Source organism: Lonchura striata, chromosome 12 (genome assembly GCF_050655825.1).
Source record: "Lonchura striata isolate lonStrDom1 chromosome 12, ASM5065582v1, whole genome shotgun sequence".
Classification (NCBI taxonomy): Eukaryota; Metazoa; Chordata; class Aves; order Passeriformes; family Estrildidae; genus Lonchura; species Lonchura striata.
This window is the reverse complement of record NC_140714.1, coordinates 16,727,569-16,747,705: the sequence shown is the minus strand read 5'-3', so window position 1 is coordinate 16,747,705 and position 20,137 is coordinate 16,727,569. Positions and strand designations below refer to the sequence as shown.

The window sequence follows — 20,137 nt, the reverse complement described above, 5'->3', positions numbered from 1 at the left end:
GTAAAATTTAAACCTTTTTGAAAGTAAGAAATATTTACATTATATTCATGTAGCATTAGAACAGTAATTCTAAAATATGACTTTCAAAATGATTCCAGCTTTTCATGCCTTTTTTCAGTGTATCATCACTCACAAGATCACTTGCTTTCCTACAGGTTTTTCCTCAGTTAAGCTGTTTCTTTACCTAAGAATTTGAATTTACAGGGAATATTTACCTTAGCTTTTAAATGGCTGTCACGAGTTAGACAGAATTTCAAAAAGAAATGTTATTACAGTGTTGGAAAATTTCATTATTCTGTATAATCTCTGCCTTCTCCTGGTAAATGGAAAGACACCTCACCACTAATCCTCATCTACTGGTATGTTGTCTGTGGAAAGGTGCACTTGTTAAAAATCACAGGCATCTAGAAAAAAAAATTGATTTTAGGCATTATTAAAATTTTTTGCTCTAATAAAAAAATTAAATCCTGAAAATTGGTTAAAGACTCTTCCACAATTTCAACTGCCCAATACCTGTAAAGAAGAATCAGTATAAAGAGCTACATGCCTAAAAACTCAGAGGATGATGCTGTATTTAAAGCCTTTTATGCTAGAATGAGATGTTATAATCAGAAAATGGACTGCAAGACTCACTGAAGCCATTTAATCTCTAAAGGGAGATTTGAATACTAATCTAAATTGAAAAGGTTTCAGAGAGCTTTAAAAAAACCATCATTAATGATTCTCCCATGCCTTTCCCTGCACATCATCTTAATATTAGCATTTTAAACTAAAATATTAACATTGACACTGCCACACATTGTTAAATACTCTCTTCATTTGCCCCATCTCCCTCCCTCTATTACAAACCCAGCATCTTATTCTGACCAAACATTTACACTATATCAGAATTAGCAGATCTATTGACAAACATAAAGCTTCAAAAGAGGTGAAAGTAAAAGATTGTCCACAAAATGTATTTGACAATACTCTTAAACTACAACGCTGTTGTGTTCACACAGAACACAAGAAAGACTTTTTACTAAAAAAGGAGAGATATTCTTCACAATGAGAATAAACCAAGGAGATGCTGGGTACTGGGGGAGCTGGCAGAAGTGCTCACTGAGCCACTTTCAATCCCTCAGCAGCAGCGGGCCCAGCTGGCCAAGGACACCCCTGTATTTGACACAGGTGATGCCACATCTCAAATCCTGTGTTCAGTTTTGGGCCCCTCACTACTGGATCAGCTATTGGGCAAAATTTTGTCACCTAAAGGTTGTCGAGCCTCAGAACAGGGCAGTGGTGGAGTCCCCACCCCTGGATTTAAAAGATCTGTAGAGCTGTGCCACTTGGGGGCAGGGGATGGTGGGGCCCTGGCAGTGCTGGGGCAATGGTTGAGGTCAATGATCTCAAAGGTCTCCTCCAACCTAAACATTTCTGTGAGTCTAAATGGCATATTTTGACATCTCTTAACATTCACAGTTATAAAAATGTCCTCTTTGACACTCTCAGTAGAAAAATAATGATCTTGAGCTCTATTTGTCTAACTATTGCATCATTTTCTGAATGTTAAAAGCCTTCAAGTTGGCTGAGTTGCCTATTCATCTTTTTGTCACCTGCAACCACTCAGAATCAGCTGGCATAGAAAAGACCAGTTATTTAAGCTATTCAAGGCGTCCCGACTTCTTCTGATTAAATTATTATCCAAATCCAAGTAAGAAAGTGAGACACTCAGGCAACACAAATATGAGAGGTGGTCTGAAGAGATTTATCAGCAAACACTGCTGCTTACAGAGCGTATGCTGAGGTAAATCTATGACAATAAGTGGTAAAAACCTCAAGTTTTAAATTTATCCACAATCAAAAGATTAGATTTGACTAACTCTCTGCTTTCATGCTTCAGGACCACGTTATAACAATGCAATCACTGACTGAGTTAATTTATGTGCCCTTGCCTCTGGCCAGGCAAAAGTGCCCAGAGGGTACATGCCATTTTTGGGTACTTGGATGGGAGGGTGACTGAAAATAACCAACATGGATTTATCAGGGGTACATTATGCTGGATCAAGTGATTCCCCTGAGGTAAAATAACCAAATCAGTAGATGAGGGAAGATTAGTGGCTGCTGTGTTTCCCTAGCTCAGCAAGGCCTCCCACAGCATTCCTGTACCCAACCTATAAACTTGCATCTGCATGGACAGACCCATTATTTGTTAAAAAAATCCAAAATTCTTAGGCTCCAAAGGTAGTGGGCTGATGGTATGCATTCTTCAGGAGTCTGTCCTGAAACCTATGTGGTCTTAAATTCCCAGATGATCCTAAATTGGGGGCAGCAGACTGGCAGGGTACTACTAAAGCAAGTCAAACAGAAGTCAGGGGAGCACTCAGGCAACAGGCACATTTAACAATTTACTGTTTCTGTTACCAGGAATGGAGCCAGTAAACTGAGAATAACATTTATTCCTTTTTCCTCAGCACTGAGTAAACTACAGCTGAAGTACTGCATTCAGCAAAGGCCAGTGAAGCAGCACAGGTGTTTGAGAAGGATGCAGGGAATGCAGCATTTGAGGCTGGAGAACAGAAGGTTTGTAGGTGACCTGTGGCAGCCTTCCTGTAACCATGAAGCTCCCAGCACAAAGAGGCAGCCAGGCTCTCCACAGAGCTGCACAGCAGATTGGCCAAAATACTGTGGTCATCAACTACAACATGGGATATCCCAACCTTCCAACAAGGCAAAATATAACTCCATCAGGGCAGCCATTACAACATTCAATCCTTTCCTTTGAAGAATTTCAACATCCAACTGGACAAAGCACTGAGCAGCCGGGTCTGAATTCAGTATTGACCTTGCACTGAGAGCAGAAAGTTTGACTAGGACTCCCTGAGGCCCCTTCCCACCTGAAAAGCCTTCCAAAGTGATATAAAAATAGGACTGTTAAGAAACTATCCATCTTCATTCTTAAAAAAAAAAAAAAAAAAAACACAAAAAACCAAAACAGTTTTACCTTTATTTTTTCCCCAAAAGATAGATGTCTGCAAAGACTGTGCAAACTTTCACAGATACAATGTTCACTACATCTTTCCTCAAAGCGTTTTCTGATGCTTAAATTGATTCCTTGCTATTGTAACCTAGGCCTATTGATTCTTTTCTTATCCATCATTAGGATGAAAAGATTAATTCATTCAGCTTGTGATTCCATTATAACCTCAAATCTCCTCTACAAAACCACCTAAGCTTGTAGTGTCCCCATATGCACTTCAGAGCCAACAACTGACTACAGGAGTTAAAACCTTACATTTATGATTCTCCCTGGTGTACTACATTTCTCACATAATTTCTTAGATTTCTCTCTATTATGTGGAATTCTAATCCTTCACTGAAAGAATCAGAAATACCATTTCCAACTTTGTATATTTATATATGGATTTTGTATATTTATTAAGCAGACTCCTTATTTCAGCATCTAATCCTTAATTAAACTTGAAGTACTACAAAATGGAGGATGACCCCAAGTCATTAATCAAATTATTGACAACCATTCAGGTTTTTTTTCGGTATGGGTTTTCTAATTAGCTCTGTGTTTACATTACAGTAATTTCATCTAGAACTAATGACCTTTGGAGAATTTCAATTAAAACAAACATTTAAAATCTTTACCAAAATGTAAATATGGCATCAGCTGCTTCTCCTCTATCCACTAGACTTACCTATGTTCTGGAACTTTTAAAAATTGCTTATTCTGGACAAGTTGCCACTCACTATTACTCATGTCCTTGCTGCAAGTAATTATTATTCTATTTTATTATTATTATTATTATTATTTTCCAGAATTTTTTACAGGGAGAGGAAAATTACTAGCTCCTTCTCCATCACTTATTCTTAAGGTGTGAAATTGGTTTGTCCTTTGCTGGTATTCTGGAACTTTATGCATCTTCCCAATGATTATCACTAACATGTCTGATATGGCTTCTCCAAAGATCCCAACTGGAATGTATCTAGCTCCAAATCCCCTGGAACTGTAAACTTCTTGAGAAAGTTACCACGTTACCAGAGTTCAGTGAGGCAAGAAGGACATTAAGCGCCACATTATTTTTCTGCATCATGTGCCAATTGGCTTTTCCCAGTATAAAAACTTTATTTTAGCTTCACAGTTAATATGAGGTTATTTATATAAAACTGTTTCTTGATACAATTGACCATATTTGCTTGTTTTATTTGAATTTGTGCATTGCCTTTCTAATTTTTCTATTTACCCACTTGTGCTATTCTATTATACGTCTCTATAATTCTGTTCTTGTAAACGAGCTCTTGGTAATCTCAATTTCCCTTTCACTCTAATGCCTGGAGGAAATGAAGAATTCTTAATTTATCCAACTTGGCCTGTTAGTGAGCATCTTGTGGTTTTGTTCTCAATTTACTGAAAGAATTATCAATTCTCCTTACCTCCATTTTTCATCCAACCTCTTTCTCATGATCTCTTATCTATCAATATCAGTTTTCAGTGTTGTTCTTCCTCATTCCTTCCCTAACAATGCCTGGTGAGTGAATCCCCTCATTCCCAAGTCAGTCTTAAACTGCTTTCTGTCTTCATATTCTCAGCTGACTTTGTATTGGGCTTTAGAACCCAATTTAAACAGGTTTGTTTAGTACACAAACCTATTCCCTGTCAATCTGCTTTATTTTACAAAGAACAACCAAGAAAATAACAACAAAGATTTCATTATCTTTTGTCCAATTTTTGTCCAGTTGTTTTCCTTATCTAGAAGTGTTCTGGGTAAGTGAATTTTTATTTTCTTGGCTATTCCTTACTACCAACCACATTTACCATTCAAATAAAGAATAAACAGTTCTGAGGTGATGCAGCATTAATTTGAAACTATTTATTTAGGAACTCTATTTTTTTAAAATTAGGAGTTCTGGTGAACTCATGGCATTTCTCTCACACAGTTGCAAGAAATGCCTAAACTGCAGCAGCTACACAGACAGAAGCTGTGCTTTTCATACACCTCCTGAACTTGTCTTGAAGACACATACCCACTTCATTAACTTTACAGAAAAGGTAAATGTAATTAATCACCAGCTTTGAATATTTCTGATCTCTGAAACCACTTCAGATATTTGTGTCTTGTAACCCTTCCACTAAAATGTGCCATCCAAGTGTTCCTGACGTCCTGCAGGACTTTGTGCTCCTAAATGACAACTTCAGTGCAGTGGCACCTCCAGCACTGAGCTCTGTGGCAGAATTCTGAGAACGTATTTTCCCACCATTCAAAAGTAATATGTATTTTTAAAAAGTGTTCTGTCATATTGGTTAAAGTCACAAACATTGTCATAGGGAAAGGGCAATTTGCTTTCCTTCAGGAGCAAAGCAACAATTCCTGACAAGTGCTGTGCATCCTGCTGCCACTGGCATTTAGCTTCAGAATGAGTAGCATGGAGAAGCAGGATGTGCAAGGAGGCCTCAGAGCACAACAGTTCTGCCAAAGAGATGAATACAGCATCACCCAGCAGCCACACACTTAGCAATGAAACATGAGAGCTAAAAGAGAGGCTCAAATCTAACAACTTACAATTTATCAGCAAGAGCAGTGCCAACCCTAATGACTGAGTAAAAAGTGCTTCAATCTCTGTTGTCACAGAGAGAAAAATCTCATGTGTTATCTCACCTACTGCTCTGCTAATGAGTGTTTCCTATGTTACATTTAACATCCTACAATCCTGAAAATATAAGAAAGTAATTTGGCTCTCACAGCTATTCCTGCAAGATTATTTTACAATGTAAAACCTCACTGCTCATTTGAGAATCCATAAAGTACTTAGCCACAAGTAAGGAGGATTCTCTCCATGGGTTTTTGTTAAATGATAAAAACAATCCCCAAGCCACATTAAAAATAACAGCCTAAGTCAACAACATACCTTTCCTTCATTTTTTATGAAATTTAAGGTAAAAAAGAACAGCTTTTCAGCTGCATTGGTTTCTGAAATTGCCTCCTGACTGTGAAGAGATGTGATTAGACAGCACTGTCCTCTTGCATCTACAGACTCCAGCAGCAGTGAAGTGTGAAGTGTGTAATGGTACTGGTCCTGAGCCCTGCCCAGGATGGAGCAGCACAGAAACAGTCACAGGACTAAGGGGTGACATAATCAGGCTGCTCAAGCAATTAATATTGCCTATTTGCAGTACTCCAAGTATTCAGAGTAAAAAAATGTACAGAGTAAACCCCAGAGTAATAAACCAATCCTTACTTAGCAACTGATCTCACACGCTGAGTCTTCACTGATGAAATTTGCTACTGAGTAATTTCCAGGCTGTACTGAAGGAAAACTCTCCTGTACTGGCACCATGGAGCATGGCAAATTAGGAACAAACTTTAAAAATTAGCACTACAGATTGGTGTACATTCATATTTCTTATGCAATAATTCTTACTTCTTTCCATGAAATCCACTGTTGCACGGTGCAAATAATCCAAACCAGCAACAGTACCCAGCTAATTTACAAAACATGCCTTTGGTTTAAGGAAAAGTCATATCTTGCATGCCAAACCCATCACCAAGCCATGGATCTCTCTGCCCCTGATCTTAAATGGCTGAAAGTCGGAACTGTTTTAAAACAGGAAATTAAAAGCTTCCTAGAAGTAGAGTAACACTGTAACAACATTATGCAGAAAACAACTATTTTCTTTGGACGATATTAAGTGAAGAAGTTGTACAAAATAATTGCCGAGGCTTTTTTATTTGGATTTTTTTTTTTTAGATAAAACAGCATCTGAGGAAGGGTTTTCATTCACTTTTCTGAATTTTACATGCTGTTTCTCCCTCTACAGTTACATCACAATCCAAACCAAAATTATCTTTATTAGTCCTATTAACAGAGAATCGAAACACAGCTAAGTTGTAAAATGCATGAGTAACTTTACAGTTCACTAATGGCACAATTAACATTTCCAAAACAACTTCAAATTCATTATGTACAAACAGGACTGTACAAATGACTAATAATAACAGCATTTGGAACTCACTCCAGTGAAGGAATTAGACTACTTCACCTGCAAATCCAAATATTCTTATTCAAATGCACTTCATGCTTTCTAAGGAGCACTGACATTCAAGGATTAGTTTTGCTAAAATGAACTTATGCATTGGACTCCCTCTTATCTCCCCTTCTTTTTTGAGCTCAAAAAGTCTTTGCAACAGGACAAAGATGTTTATTATCTATGCAACCACAAACCCAGATTTTCACTTAGGTATTCTTCATCTGCAAATCTGCTCAAAGAATCAAATAATGGCTCTCACAGACTTTCTGCACTCAGAGAACCTTCCAAGAATTAACACCACATTACTTTGCAAATGGAAATAAAAATGCATCAAAGCATGCCACTGCTTAGGATAGGAGAGACACTGTTCTGGTGGGTCAGGGTGCAAATGAAGAAGGCATTGAACTTACAACACCACTGGAAACAGAAAAACATGTAAGAATAAAAACATTTTCCCTCCTTTCCCTCCCACAGTGAAAACTCAGAGGAAACTCCCACAGAATTTCTTACCATTTTATAAAGGTCTGAAACACTGATCTGATCTGAATCCACAACTTCAAAGTCCTTCCGTGGAACTAAGTCAAGGCCCAAATGTCTGCAAGAGAAGGAAGGAGCAGTGTCAGTGAGGCACATGAATGGTCACCAGCACCTCCTGCATGTGCCTCCTCCAGGGCAGGGACACAGAAATACTCAGCTATTCCAGTCTTACTGCTATTGTTAACCATTAACAATTAAAAAGAAAAATTTAATGCAAATATCAAAAATTCCCTCTACAAACTTGTTACTTTTTGTTCCCTGACTTCAGTGGAGCGCTGGAAATTAATGCAGGGGAAGCTTTTGGCCAATATGTTGCTGCAGTACTCAAAACAAGGTAATTTTGTACATGGAAATGTAGCAGCAAATAAAGTTCATACTCAGTTTGCTGTTGAAGTATTTGAGTAAGATCTTCATTACATAATGGAAGAGTTCCATTAATAGTCCTGTTCAAATGTGCCAACAGATTCCAAGCCTTGGGAAGCTGCTTTGATATTCCTGGTGTTCATAAAACTTCATCCCCATGTAAACACAGTAATTTTTGTTAGTAAGAAACAGTAAATGCAATAACAATAATCTTAATCTGTATTTGCAACATCCATAAAATGTTCTTAATTATTCTGAACAGAATTAATATTTTGGCTCAAAATAAATATATAAACTGATGAAAAAAAATACCAGTGCAAAGATGACTAGTTAAGGAATTCAGCTGTAGAAAAGGCAGTTCAGGTCACAGCTCTACAGGAGTCGCAGACAGAATAAGATATTCTTTACCCAGACAAATAAATGCAAACTGTTAATGAATAATTAGTAATGGTAGACTGCAGAACAAGACAACCTTAAAGGTGACAAACCCCAAGTTTTGCTCCATAGATCTTCAGTTTCTGAGGCACAAAGAGTTCTGAGCGTTACAATGGAAAGCTACACTAAACACACATTAGAAGTACATTTTTAAAAAACATTAATTAACCATTTTCCTGCTTTTGCCTTATATAACTTTGATACTTCACTTCCAGACATTTTATATCAAAATTCTCAACAGTCTTAAAGAAAAAAAAAAACAAGCAGAAGAGGTGCCCTCACGAATTACTGTGGCACTCCTGTCACAAACTATAAAAGAAAAGCAGAAGCCAATTTAATTTTGTAATCAGAGAGGGAAACATTCTGCACAGACTTGTTCCTGATGGCAAATGAAAAATTTTATTGAGAAAAACCTCTCTGGTACTGTAGAGTAATTGTGTGGAGCAATAACAGAAGGCTCCAGGCAATCCAATGTCTCTTTCTGAGCAATTGGCTTAAAACAACAGCTGGGGAGAAGCAGCGGTTTGGAGGCAGCTCAGCTACCTTTGCTCACCACAGTGCTTTTAAACACTACCCACAAGTTTCCAAACTTCATAACTCTTTTTTTGAATCTTTGCCTAAGCAGGTTTTCTTCTTTATTTATACTCCTAAACCATCACATCTCCAAAATACAGCTTAGCCCTGTTAACTTGCCCTGGCAGCACTGTATGATCATTGAAACTCCCTGCTGACCAACTGGAATTTCCACATTCTCAGTTCTTTGCTCAATCAATTATATTTTCAATGGAAAAAAGGGAGCAGCTTTCCTTCTCCAATGCAGTTTCATGTCAAATACCAAATTCTAAATTCTAATGCTACATTGTGAAAGTCACGGTTTCAGACTTTGATTAAACCTATCACACACAAGTTATCTGTGGCCCTGGACCAGTATCTGAAAACTGCAGCTGCAACAATGAAAATGACTGCATCTATTTACCAAATGAAAAAGATTAAAATAAGGACACACTAGATAATCCTTACCTGCAGCTGCCAGTTGAGCCTACTTATCACAGAAAGTAAAAAAATATAATAAAAAAAATTGTAAAATCAGTTAGAAATCATTGCAAAGGTATTTTTTTAAAATGCTAATGCTCATCAAATTCATTCATAGAAGCTTTCCTGAACGTGAGTTTCTAAACAACCTCCAAAACACCCTGTCACTCACATGTGTGCACACTCCCACCCCTACAGTACCTTGATAAAGGGATTTCCCCTCAGCACACATATGAACAGATTATTCCCTACTAACATTTTCAAAGCCATTGTGTGTGCACTGCAGTTCCAGGGCAGTCACAGAGCTCTATTAAAGTTCCCCAGGAAAACCTGGCCAAACCAATCCCAGCCTGATGAGGTTCTGTTCACATCATTTCAGCTCTCTGGAGAGCTGGGGTGAAGCAGTGCCTGCACTCATTACTCAGAACATGACAAAAGTATTATCTTCTGTTTAATAATGTTCAATACAACTGCAGCAGCATCCCTGTGAAACTTATCTAATATCCTATTTTTAGTTAAATCCCTTAACACCATGGATTTTCAGCCCAGAAGATTCTCATTCTCTAATACTATGTTAATCCTGCACAACACTTGCTCCCAACAAATAAGGGTGTCTTGGCTGGAGCACAAACATGCAGCCTTTTACTGTGCAGGTGGAAGTTCAGGTTGGTACACTCAATTTGTATCCATTATTTTTTTGCCTGTGAAGGACTCACAACATAATGCTTGAGATGGTAATGACAGTCAGTGGCCCACTTTCCCTCTCTATTATCAAACACTGGGGGAATAGAAGAGCCCCAGCTGCCAGGCAGTATTTCTCCAAAACAGAACATGCATAAAGATTACATAATGTGCTGGTTTGTTTATTTGACAGTTCCTGTCTCCACAATACTTTCTTTTACAAGCTAATTCTTGTGCTCTTTTATTCTGCCTTCACACTGAACTGCCCTTCAAAAATATTTCCCAAGTATACCTACAAAATATTCCCAAGCCTATCAATTACCTCTTGATTGCACCTGTTTGGGACCCCTCCAGCTGGCATTTAGACATTCTTCCTCATCTACAGAAAATTCTTCACAATTTTCCTTTCTTTGGGGGATAAAAATTTTAAAAATCCACCATCTAAAATCTCTAGATAATTTTCTCTCAAGTAATATGAAATCAAGCCAACTTACAAAAATACAGGGTTTTTTAATAGTGAAAGGGATGAACACACAACTCAAGGTTACCTGGGCTTCTAGAAAAATTCAACTAAGGTTTAATGGTGATTTTGAGGAATAGTCCTAATTTCTAGTACATTCACTTATTTACAATACAAACATGACAGCATTTGGAATTCATAAAATCACAATTCACCACAACAAGAACCTTGAAGAAATATAGAAATATGCCATTTGATGTAAAAAACCCCAACAACATCTTTCAGATGCAAATCAGTCCTGAAGAACAGATTAGGAGAGCTCAACACATCTCTGGAGGGTGCAAGATCTCATCCCCATTGTTCCAAAAACATCCACTTTACCTCAAATTTTTCAGCTTCAATTTTGCAGCTACCACTTTTTCTTTCATTCCTTCTCTCAGTATATCAAAGCCTCACTTAATATAGTTTGCATTTCTCTCACACAAAGATGGTGAAGGGAAAGAAAATTATGCTAACAGTGATTCACAAAAACTATGTACAGACTTTAAAATACTTTGAAGGAAATACAATACAGAAGTCCACAGAAAATAAAATACATGAAAACACCATGTTTGTCAAAATGAGACTCTGCTAACACAACCCAACAGTTTGCTTGGACAGAATTAAGTTATACAAAAAACTGCAGGGGTTGCAATCTACAAAGAAATTAGTAAAGTAGTGATATAATGCTACATAGGAAATTATTTCTTAAAATGAAGATGAGATGATCTTAGTAAGAAACTGATAAAAGGGAATTGCAGCAAATATTTCTGAGCGTGGCAGTATCAGGCTACAGGGAGAGGTTATTCGGGTTTTCCTCAAAGACTGAATTTCAGCAAAGCTCTTTACACCTTCAATCCAAACTCAATCATTACTCCAAGCATATTCAGGAGAGGGAAAGATGCTGGACATTCAGACAGAAATGGCAGCTGCAATTCTTAAAGGCATTTCTTCATGATTGCATAAGTTGGTCACTCCTATTTTTACCTCCTTTGATGTAATGATAGCTACTGCAAAAAAACTGCCTTTAATTCTCCAAACAGGTATTATCTGTACTTCTAATTCTTATATCCAGATGCATTTTACTAACTTTAAGCTTATTGTTACAACACCACCAAAAAGTCATTCCTTTTATGTCAAGAGAATATGACAAGAGGCTAAATCACTCCAAGCCCCAAAATAATCTAAGAGCGCGAGCACTGAAATTCAAGGCTTTTTGAAATTCAAGACTGTGCTGACTTCACTAGATCACACAATTCCTGCCCTCCACAGTTATGGATGTCAGTAGGTACTAACCAGCTGCTACAGGCTTTCCAGCTGCAATTCTGAGGTAGAAAAAAAATCATGACCTTAAAAGTGTGCTTCATTTTCTTTGTATGACAGTTTAAAAGATTTATTGCTAACATTTTGCCCTTTGTTTTTCTTCTTAAACACTCATTTGTACCTTTTGGCTACCTGTGGAACTTTCTGTGCAGAATTTATGGCAACTATTCGGAAAATTTCTTTTAATGTAATGATTTTAATAACATTTTATGGGAAAAAAAGAATAACCTTTGACTAAAAAGTAATAAAAGCCTACAAACTCATCTTGTTTATGGCTTTTATCTGACAAAAATATCAAGGTATTGGTGGCTCCCCCTCCTGTCTCTGTTTCTGACCCAAGACATAGAATATATATTCAACATTTATAGGGAAGGAAGTGTCTTCCCTGGGTATGCAAGGAGACCTGGATGCTTTCTGGTAATCTCCTGACAGATGATACATTAATCTGAAAGAATCAGTCCTGAAGATCAGGTGAGGTGACCTCTGATTTTCAAGCTGAGTTACTTTGAAGAAAGCTTCATCTGCCTTTCTGGCACACAAGGTATTGCACATACTGCTGCAATTAGCTTTTGGCACTGAAGCAGAGGCAGAGCATTCACATTTCAAATAGAAGCTCTGTCAGGCAGATTCCTTCATCTGTTTTTGATGCAAAAGTCTCCACAATGAAACAGCTCTTCATCAATGCAAAATGCAGCAAAAAAGCTGCATTCTGGTTTCCCATCCTAAGCAATAGTAAAAGTTGAAAGACTTAGCCATTCATATAGAAGCAAAAAACCTAAAGAAAAATTTCAAAATCAAGTATCTATTTTATTTGAAACATGATAGAAAATGTGATGAAGAACTGAAGATTCAACTTTATAATGTGACTTAAATGAGATTATAAATAGCAGACTTCAGCTTTATAACATTTGTTTCATGCTTTACAACTTTTTCCTTATTATTCACAGACCATTGGACACTTCCAATAGCATTTCAGACTTCCATAGATCAATATTATGGCCAATTGTAGCAGTGTGAAACACTGCTAAAAAGCAGAAGTATTTGCAATATTTTGTATAAAACCCAGCAAGATGAGCAGGAAAGAAAACAGCAGACAAGATTTTGGTTGTGCAAAAATACACAGAGAGATGCTTAAAAGTGCAAGTCTAAAACCAGTAAGGTGCTTATCTGAAGGTATCAAATTCTGATTGGGAAATACAATATCAGCCCATCATGTGTACAAATCTAAGCTACTTGGGGGTAAGTGGAAAAAGGAAGAAAGCAGGAATCAATGAATGAAAAAAAGGATGAGTCCAGGATCTTCCTTTTGTCTAGGGGAGAAAGAATGTGTAAGCAACAGAAAATGGAATGGCTATAGGAAAGGGCAATCAGTGTTGTGTTAGAAAAACAATTAGCAACAAATAATTAGCAATACAGGGGTTTAACAGCAGTTCTTGTAAAATAATATTACCACATTTTAATAGGCCAAACTACAGAGCAAAACTTCTTATTATTTACAGCAAGCACACAAGACTAAACAAATAGAAGGTTTGAAAACAATCTAAAGGAGCTCTTTCACAAAAAAAGAAATGTGTAGCTATTCATTCAAGGAGGATATCTGTCCCTTGATTTCTACCAGCTCCTACCAGGACACAAGGGATGACTTCCAGAGCCACTGCCAGTGTTTTTAAATAAAAATTGTACCAGTTTAACAAAGTGGAAAAAAAGCAGTAATTGGTGATGACAAGAAGTATGAGTTTCATGTTTCCATCACTCCTTCCCAAATAATAGAATTCATTAATTGTCAAGGTCAGAATAAAAAGAGTCTCTGACTAAATAAGAAAACGTGTTACATATTAGATGTGTGAGATTACTATTCCTGAAAGCTGCTTGGCAATGGAATATCTCCTGTTACATTGCACTGTCTTGAGAAATTACAGCTCTGCTCAGACTGCAGGGAACTCAATCTTCTCAGACAACATTAATGCACATTAATAATGCTTTTAATTTCTTTTATTTGCAAATCTCAAGTAAGACAGAACAGCAATTAACACTATCATAATACTTGAGAAAGGTCAGTACTGTGTTAATATGTCTATGAAAATCATTAATGTTTTTAGCAGATTAACACAGGTAGTAAGCTTCATGCTAAAACTCATAGAGGGGGGGATACAAGAAAGTGGCAGAACTCTTCTAGAAATTCTGTGGAAGAGAGTGATGTTGCAGAAACACCCCCAAAGTTCCAGACATTTAGATTTAAATATTGCAAATATCTCTGATAGCATGCATCTCTTTCTCTAGGGAGTTCAATACCTGCAGTAAGAAACAGAGGGGGTTTTTTTGCCCTAAACAAGCATCTTGAGTAGATGAATATAATCCTGAACATATTTATGGATTTCACTGAGGCTTCTTCATAATTGTCATGCATTAGATTTACCTTTATAGTTCAAATTACCTTCCTATTTAATGGTTTTACATCAAAAAAGGTCTACAGGCACCTCATGGAACAACCTATTCTCTTCAGTGCACTGCTCTCCGCTCTCCTCAACTTTTTCTTCCTCACAGCATTTTTCCAGCTTCTTGTTGCTAATTTGATCCATAAACTCTGAGCAAAACCAGGCAGACATAATGATCAAAAGCAGTCTCCTGGTTCCCATTTACTCTCCTGAGAATAAGAACGGAAAATGTCTGTAATTCTGCAGTGCAGAAAGACTTGATGCAATCTACTGGTCTATGTCCTTCAGAGCTTTCTTTCAACAAGAGAGAAATGAAGTGCAGCAAGGGGGCTGCTAAACCTTTACCAGGGTGTTCAGGTAGGTCACTCAGAGGGGGTGTTGAGGCAGGTGACCACAGAATGGAATCAAACAAACGCAGCTTAATGACAAACATTGGATTTTCTCATTACCTGTGAACTTACAGACTCCTCCCCACTCCCTCATGCTCCTTAGCACTAATCCCACTCCCAGTGGGGAAACTGTTTGCCTGAGAGTGAGTGTCATGTGTGTCATGCACAGCTTACCTCTCTGATCCACATGCCAGGACACACAGATCTGACCAAGGGCTGGTTTTTGTCTAATGGCAATCATTTCTGTGTGAATGAATCACAGTTGTCTTTGCCTTTAAAAGAACCTCTCCACAAAATCACCATAGAGCTGACCAGGGAAACCAAACCTCTGAGAAGCATCATGATACAAAAAGTCTGAATATCACAGCCTCAACTCCCATGTCCCTGGTTAACTGTGAGATTCTCTACTTTTTGCACCAACCATTAAAATACTTTCTCAATGGAAGGAAAATGTGTTTTAAATACCTCTGAACACATCCTCACAGGCCTAATATTCTATAGGTTGATACCAAATAAGTGAAGTGACCTAATCCTTTTATATGTGTAGGGATCCCTTGGAAAGGTCTCCTGGTAAACAGCTCATTTCACACCAAGAGCAAAACTCCCTGTAGAAGGCAATGCATTCAGGAAAAAGTTATACTTGATTTTCAAATAATCCCAAGTTCTCCCTGTGCACAAATACTATTGGAAAGGAAATGTGTAGGGTTTTTTGTTAATAAAAGTTACTTAAGAATTAGAAGAAATAGGACCCAGTACTTACTCATTGCCCCAGTCCAGCCTCACTGTGAGGTGTCTCTTGACCTCTCGCACCTGATCCTGTGTCAGGTGCCCCGAGAGCAGCTGCCTGCGGAGGTCTATGAGCTCATTCATCACGTGCCGCAGTTTGTAGAAAAGATCTACCTTATGTTTCTGTAAAGGCACATTTTTGGGGGGAGGGGGGAGGAGGGAGAGAGAAAAGGAAAGAGGCAAGGAGGGGGGAAAATGCAGGGGAAAAAGAGAGAGGGAGAGAATAAGTTTAGAGAGAGAAAATGTGAGAAAGAGAGAAAGAGAGATTAATAAGTTACCCAATTTTCATTTAATTACCGTAGAGGAACATCAATCCAGTTTTTTGTGAGCCTTAAAATATTTACATCAAAAAGTAGTGTTAACTGATGCAATTCATACTAAATAACTTCTTATTCCTGTGGTTTAGGCTCAATCTGCTAAGAGCTCCATTTTCTGATGGAACCTAATGCTAAATAAAGAGGATTCATTAGGCACAGCAGGAATCGCTTATTTCAATCATACAGAAAATGTAAAATTTTAGATTTAGAGTGATAGAGGTGAAAAAGTTTACTTCTGTCAGCACCTAGCTGGATGGCTCTGAGCAGTCAGCAACAATGAGTCAACACAACAAAAAAGCATTTTTAAATTATTTGTGATATTCCATTTACTGAAGTTCAGCCAGGTATGAGAGGGGGTGGGTGTGTAAAAATTCATTACTTGGTACTCTAAAAAGGACTAAAGCAATTAATAATAAAATCCACCAGGAAAACTACTTTGAAAGAGAAAAATCACCATAGATAACATAACCCTCTCATCAGCAAAGACAAATAAGCAGAAAATACCCCCCAAAACTTCCACAACTAACACTGTAATACTTTTCAAAAGAACTAGCATTACTCAATTATGGAAAAAAACCCTCTTCACCGAAACCAGACAGAAGTGGAAATACATTTTTACCCTTCAGGAAATAACTATATGTGAATTCCCCAAAAAGGAAAGTTTGAGGCCATCAACCAAGACCACCCATAAGATAAAATAAGGACATGTGTCCAAACTACTCCACTGGGTCAGGACTGTGTGTCAAGGGGGCTCGTCTCCATCCCGTCCCCAGTAGTGCATAAAACAGCCAATGTGCCACGAAAGACGAACCCAAGAAGGAAAACAAGGTCTCCTGATACAGCTGGATGCTGTTCTTTGAACAGCTGAGCTCCATTCCCACTGCTTTGCAAAGCTTGAAGGGTCTGAATCTCACTTGGGAAAACACCAAGTAGATGGACTGACATGGAGACTTGATCACATCTCTGCCTGTACATGAGTGGGATATAAAAGCCCTCTAAATACAGACACCTGCATCCACCAAGATTACATCTGATAGAGGAACATCCACAAAGAGAAACATAAGTGTTTTCTGTTGCAACACATTATTAAAACAAGTGTTTTTCACTTGATTACCAAAAATAGCTGAGATGAAAAAAGAACTTCCACCTACTTGAGTTTATTTTCCTATAAGACCACTAGATCTGCACAACTTAGGAAAACAGACATCAATGCAATCCATTTTCATAAGCATTTTTAAAATTTCTCTGAACCTTATTACACATCTGTTTTGCTGAAGCAGGTTAAGCACAGATGGCATCATCAGTTGTTCCTATCAAACAATTTCAAGATGAAAAGATGCACAATCTTTCAACTCTGCATCAATACTGGTTCTGGTCCCACTTGAAAGAAAGAAAAACAGACACCAGACCTAACAGAAAGACATAAATTTCTGGGGCTGAAAAAATTTATGCAAGGAAGATAATCATGCATAGCTGATAAGCTTAAAATTACTCAATTTTGGTTAGGTTTTATTAGTAAATATAATCACAAGTAAATCCTATATAAACTGACAATGACTGTAGGTGTGGGAAATGTCCATTTTTATATGCTATTTATGTGGACAATAAAAGGCTGCCACTTTTTAAAAACTCAAGATGAAAACAATTAAGTTTGGTAGTATCAAAATAGCAAATTAGGTCTATTTTAACAATAAAACAGTTGGGAATGAAATTATCATGAGAATCAGGTCCCAAACCATGATATTCAGACTTCTCAGCTAAACCTGCTAAGAGAGCCACTTTCTCACTCCTGTAATGATGGTTCAAGATAATCAAAAATATTTGGACCATAGTCCAGAGCACATGCTGGGTAAATTACAGTGTGTTCTATGGTTATGTTTAAACAGTCATTTTATACAAGCCAAGGAGTATCAGAAATACTTACTTTAAATACAAGTAAAGGAGACTACAGAACACAAATGTTTCACCTGCTTTAAACTGAATGCACAAGTATTGAGAGAGAGCTAAACACCAGGTGTCCTTCCAGAAAATCCAAGGTCCAGGGCAAGGAAGGGAGGAAGAGAAAGCCAACAGAGCTGCAGCTGTGATCTCAGGGAAACTCTTACGAAGAACCATAGATGCAAGATCCATAACCGTGAAGGAAAATGCCCATGAGAGAGAAAGGAGAGCTAGAACATAGTTGAAAATGGCTTAATTCCAGGCTTGGAGGCAAAAGGGAGTTTGAAGCAGTCAAAAATCAGTTTCTAACATCCCTCCTCACACTATAGGAGCCCAGGGACTAATGAGCTTCACATGGGAGAGAAGGAAGGAAGAAGATACATTTTAATGACTACTCTCTTTCAACATAAAAAAAAAGCACCTCTTCAAAATTTAACACTAAGCTAAATTAATCAGATTCCTACCCCTGTGTAAAAAAAAAAAGAAAAACAGATGGCCCTGGATACCACAATTAAGAAACACCTCTCCCTCCCCCCTCCCCCAATTTTTTTGTATTAAAATACTTCCATTTTAGTTAGAGTAGCACATAAAGAAACCTGAAGCTTCATCATCTTGTTAGTAGTTAAATAAAAGATGTGCAGGTCAGTCTGATGTGTAAACATTCATTCTGTTTCACAGTAAATTTTCATACAACCTGTAATCTCTCTGTTTTTCAGCTGGCTTTATCACAAGCTCCCAAGCAAGGAGCACCTTATCAGTCCACCCAGAATGACCTGCTGCGTGCATTTCTAAACATATTTGGTAAATCTGGAATATAAAAGTAAGAATTTCCACCGATTTTTTTGGTAATAATTAAAATTAGTCACAAACAAAGAATCTGAATGGCTTTAACGAATTGGGACTCTCCTCACAAAGCAGCACAAGTCCTCTAACATGTCTTGTTGCCTCATTTTACTATCCCCGATACAAAAACATTTGCTGTATTTCTTTAATAACGAACAAGTCACACTCACGCTAATCAATGTTTGGATAGTTTGAGCTGTGCAGCTATGCATCAAAAAGTGGAATTCTGGCAGTATTTTTTTTTCCTCTTTTAATAACTCCTTATTAACTCTGTGGAGTTCAAAAGCCAAAAGATGGGTTTGGTGTGGAGCTTCCCCCACTGCCCCTCTCCAACAGGCCGGGACAGGGGGAAGAAATGACAATATCTGTGGCTGGAAACAAAGACAGGGAGCTCGCTCACCAACCACCATCCCAGCACAACAGAACTCCCTTGGGGAATTTATTTATTGCCTATTTCCACGGAGTTGGGCAGGGAGATACAAAGACACAAAGAACCCTGTCCTTAAGCACCCCCTTCCCAAGCCCAACATTTTTTCCCTTTACTCCCAACTCCTCCATCCTTCACAGAATCATTTCCTCCGCACCGTTGCAGGAGAATGGAGGGGCCAGTCCATGGTAGCTCCTTGCTGCTTCTCCCTCCTCCTCCCAGTTTTCCCCCGTGCCAGGGCGGGTTCTGCCCACACAGATCCCAGTGTGGATCCCAGTGCCGTTGCCTGTTCAGGTCCCCCCGCTCGGCTGCAGGGTGTGTGGGGCTGTTTCTCCCCGCCCCAGCGCTGCTGCCCCCGAGCCCCCCGAGCTGGGATCGGCCTCTTCCGTCCCTCGGGCCATCCCCAGGGCCGACCCCCGGCACAGGAGCTGGGGGTCCCGACAGAAACCCCAGCACAGCCCAGCACGCAGCAGGCCCCGCTTCCCTGCGACCCCTCAGGGGCTTTGGAAACACCCCGGCCGCCTCTGTCACTCTCTCTAAATAAATGCCACATAATGTGAAAATACGTAACAGACCGGTATATTACAGCAGATGACCTGTTTATAGTCATTTTCTTACCATGAGTTCATTTACCACCACTGTACAGTCAGGATTTTGCCTCTCTCAAGAGCAGTCCCTTAAGATATTTCCTATAAAACTGCCTTAAGCTGTAATGGGGGAGAAGGGCACAAAAATTATTTTCCTTATAAAAGTAAGTGAGTAGCTTTCCCTAGGTTCCTTGTTATGGATTTTGCTATCTACATTAGATATTAAAGCCTGCAAGCACCGTCAGCACATGAAAGGAAATACTACAGCTAGAAACAACACAACAATCCTGCCTTTTTTCTCAGTTTTGTCAGGATGATTTTAATTAAGCAATTTACTTTATATTAGAACTCTGCTGGAATTTAAAGATCTTTGCAATATTTATAGCTTAGTCTTACTTAAAATCTGTAGTATTATTACCATGAAAACCTTAAACTTCACCTATCAAATTAGAGAGTATTCATCAAGTGCCTCTTGACCAATAAAGATCAGACTACAGGTCAATACAAAGTTGTCACAAAAATAGAAAAGA

General features: G+C 38.2%; 1 protein-coding gene across 14 annotated transcripts in view; it reads right to left on the bottom strand.

Annotated features, from left to right (window-relative positions):
* The window catches only part of DOCK3 (dedicator of cytokinesis 3), a 184,135-nt gene that overhangs the window by 108,709 nt on the left and 55,289 nt on the right, over positions 1–20,137 (bottom strand). For all 14 annotated transcript variants that reach the window (XM_085590130.1, XM_085590132.1, XM_085590126.1 and 11 more), the window contains 2 exons: positions 15,470–15,618; positions 7,526–7,610 (listed from right to left, as the gene is read on the bottom strand). In XM_085590130.1, coding sequence (XP_085446256.1) covers positions 7,526–7,610; positions 15,470–15,618 — 234 coding nt within the window. The remainder of the gene's footprint in view (positions 1–7,525; positions 7,611–15,469; positions 15,619–20,137) is intronic.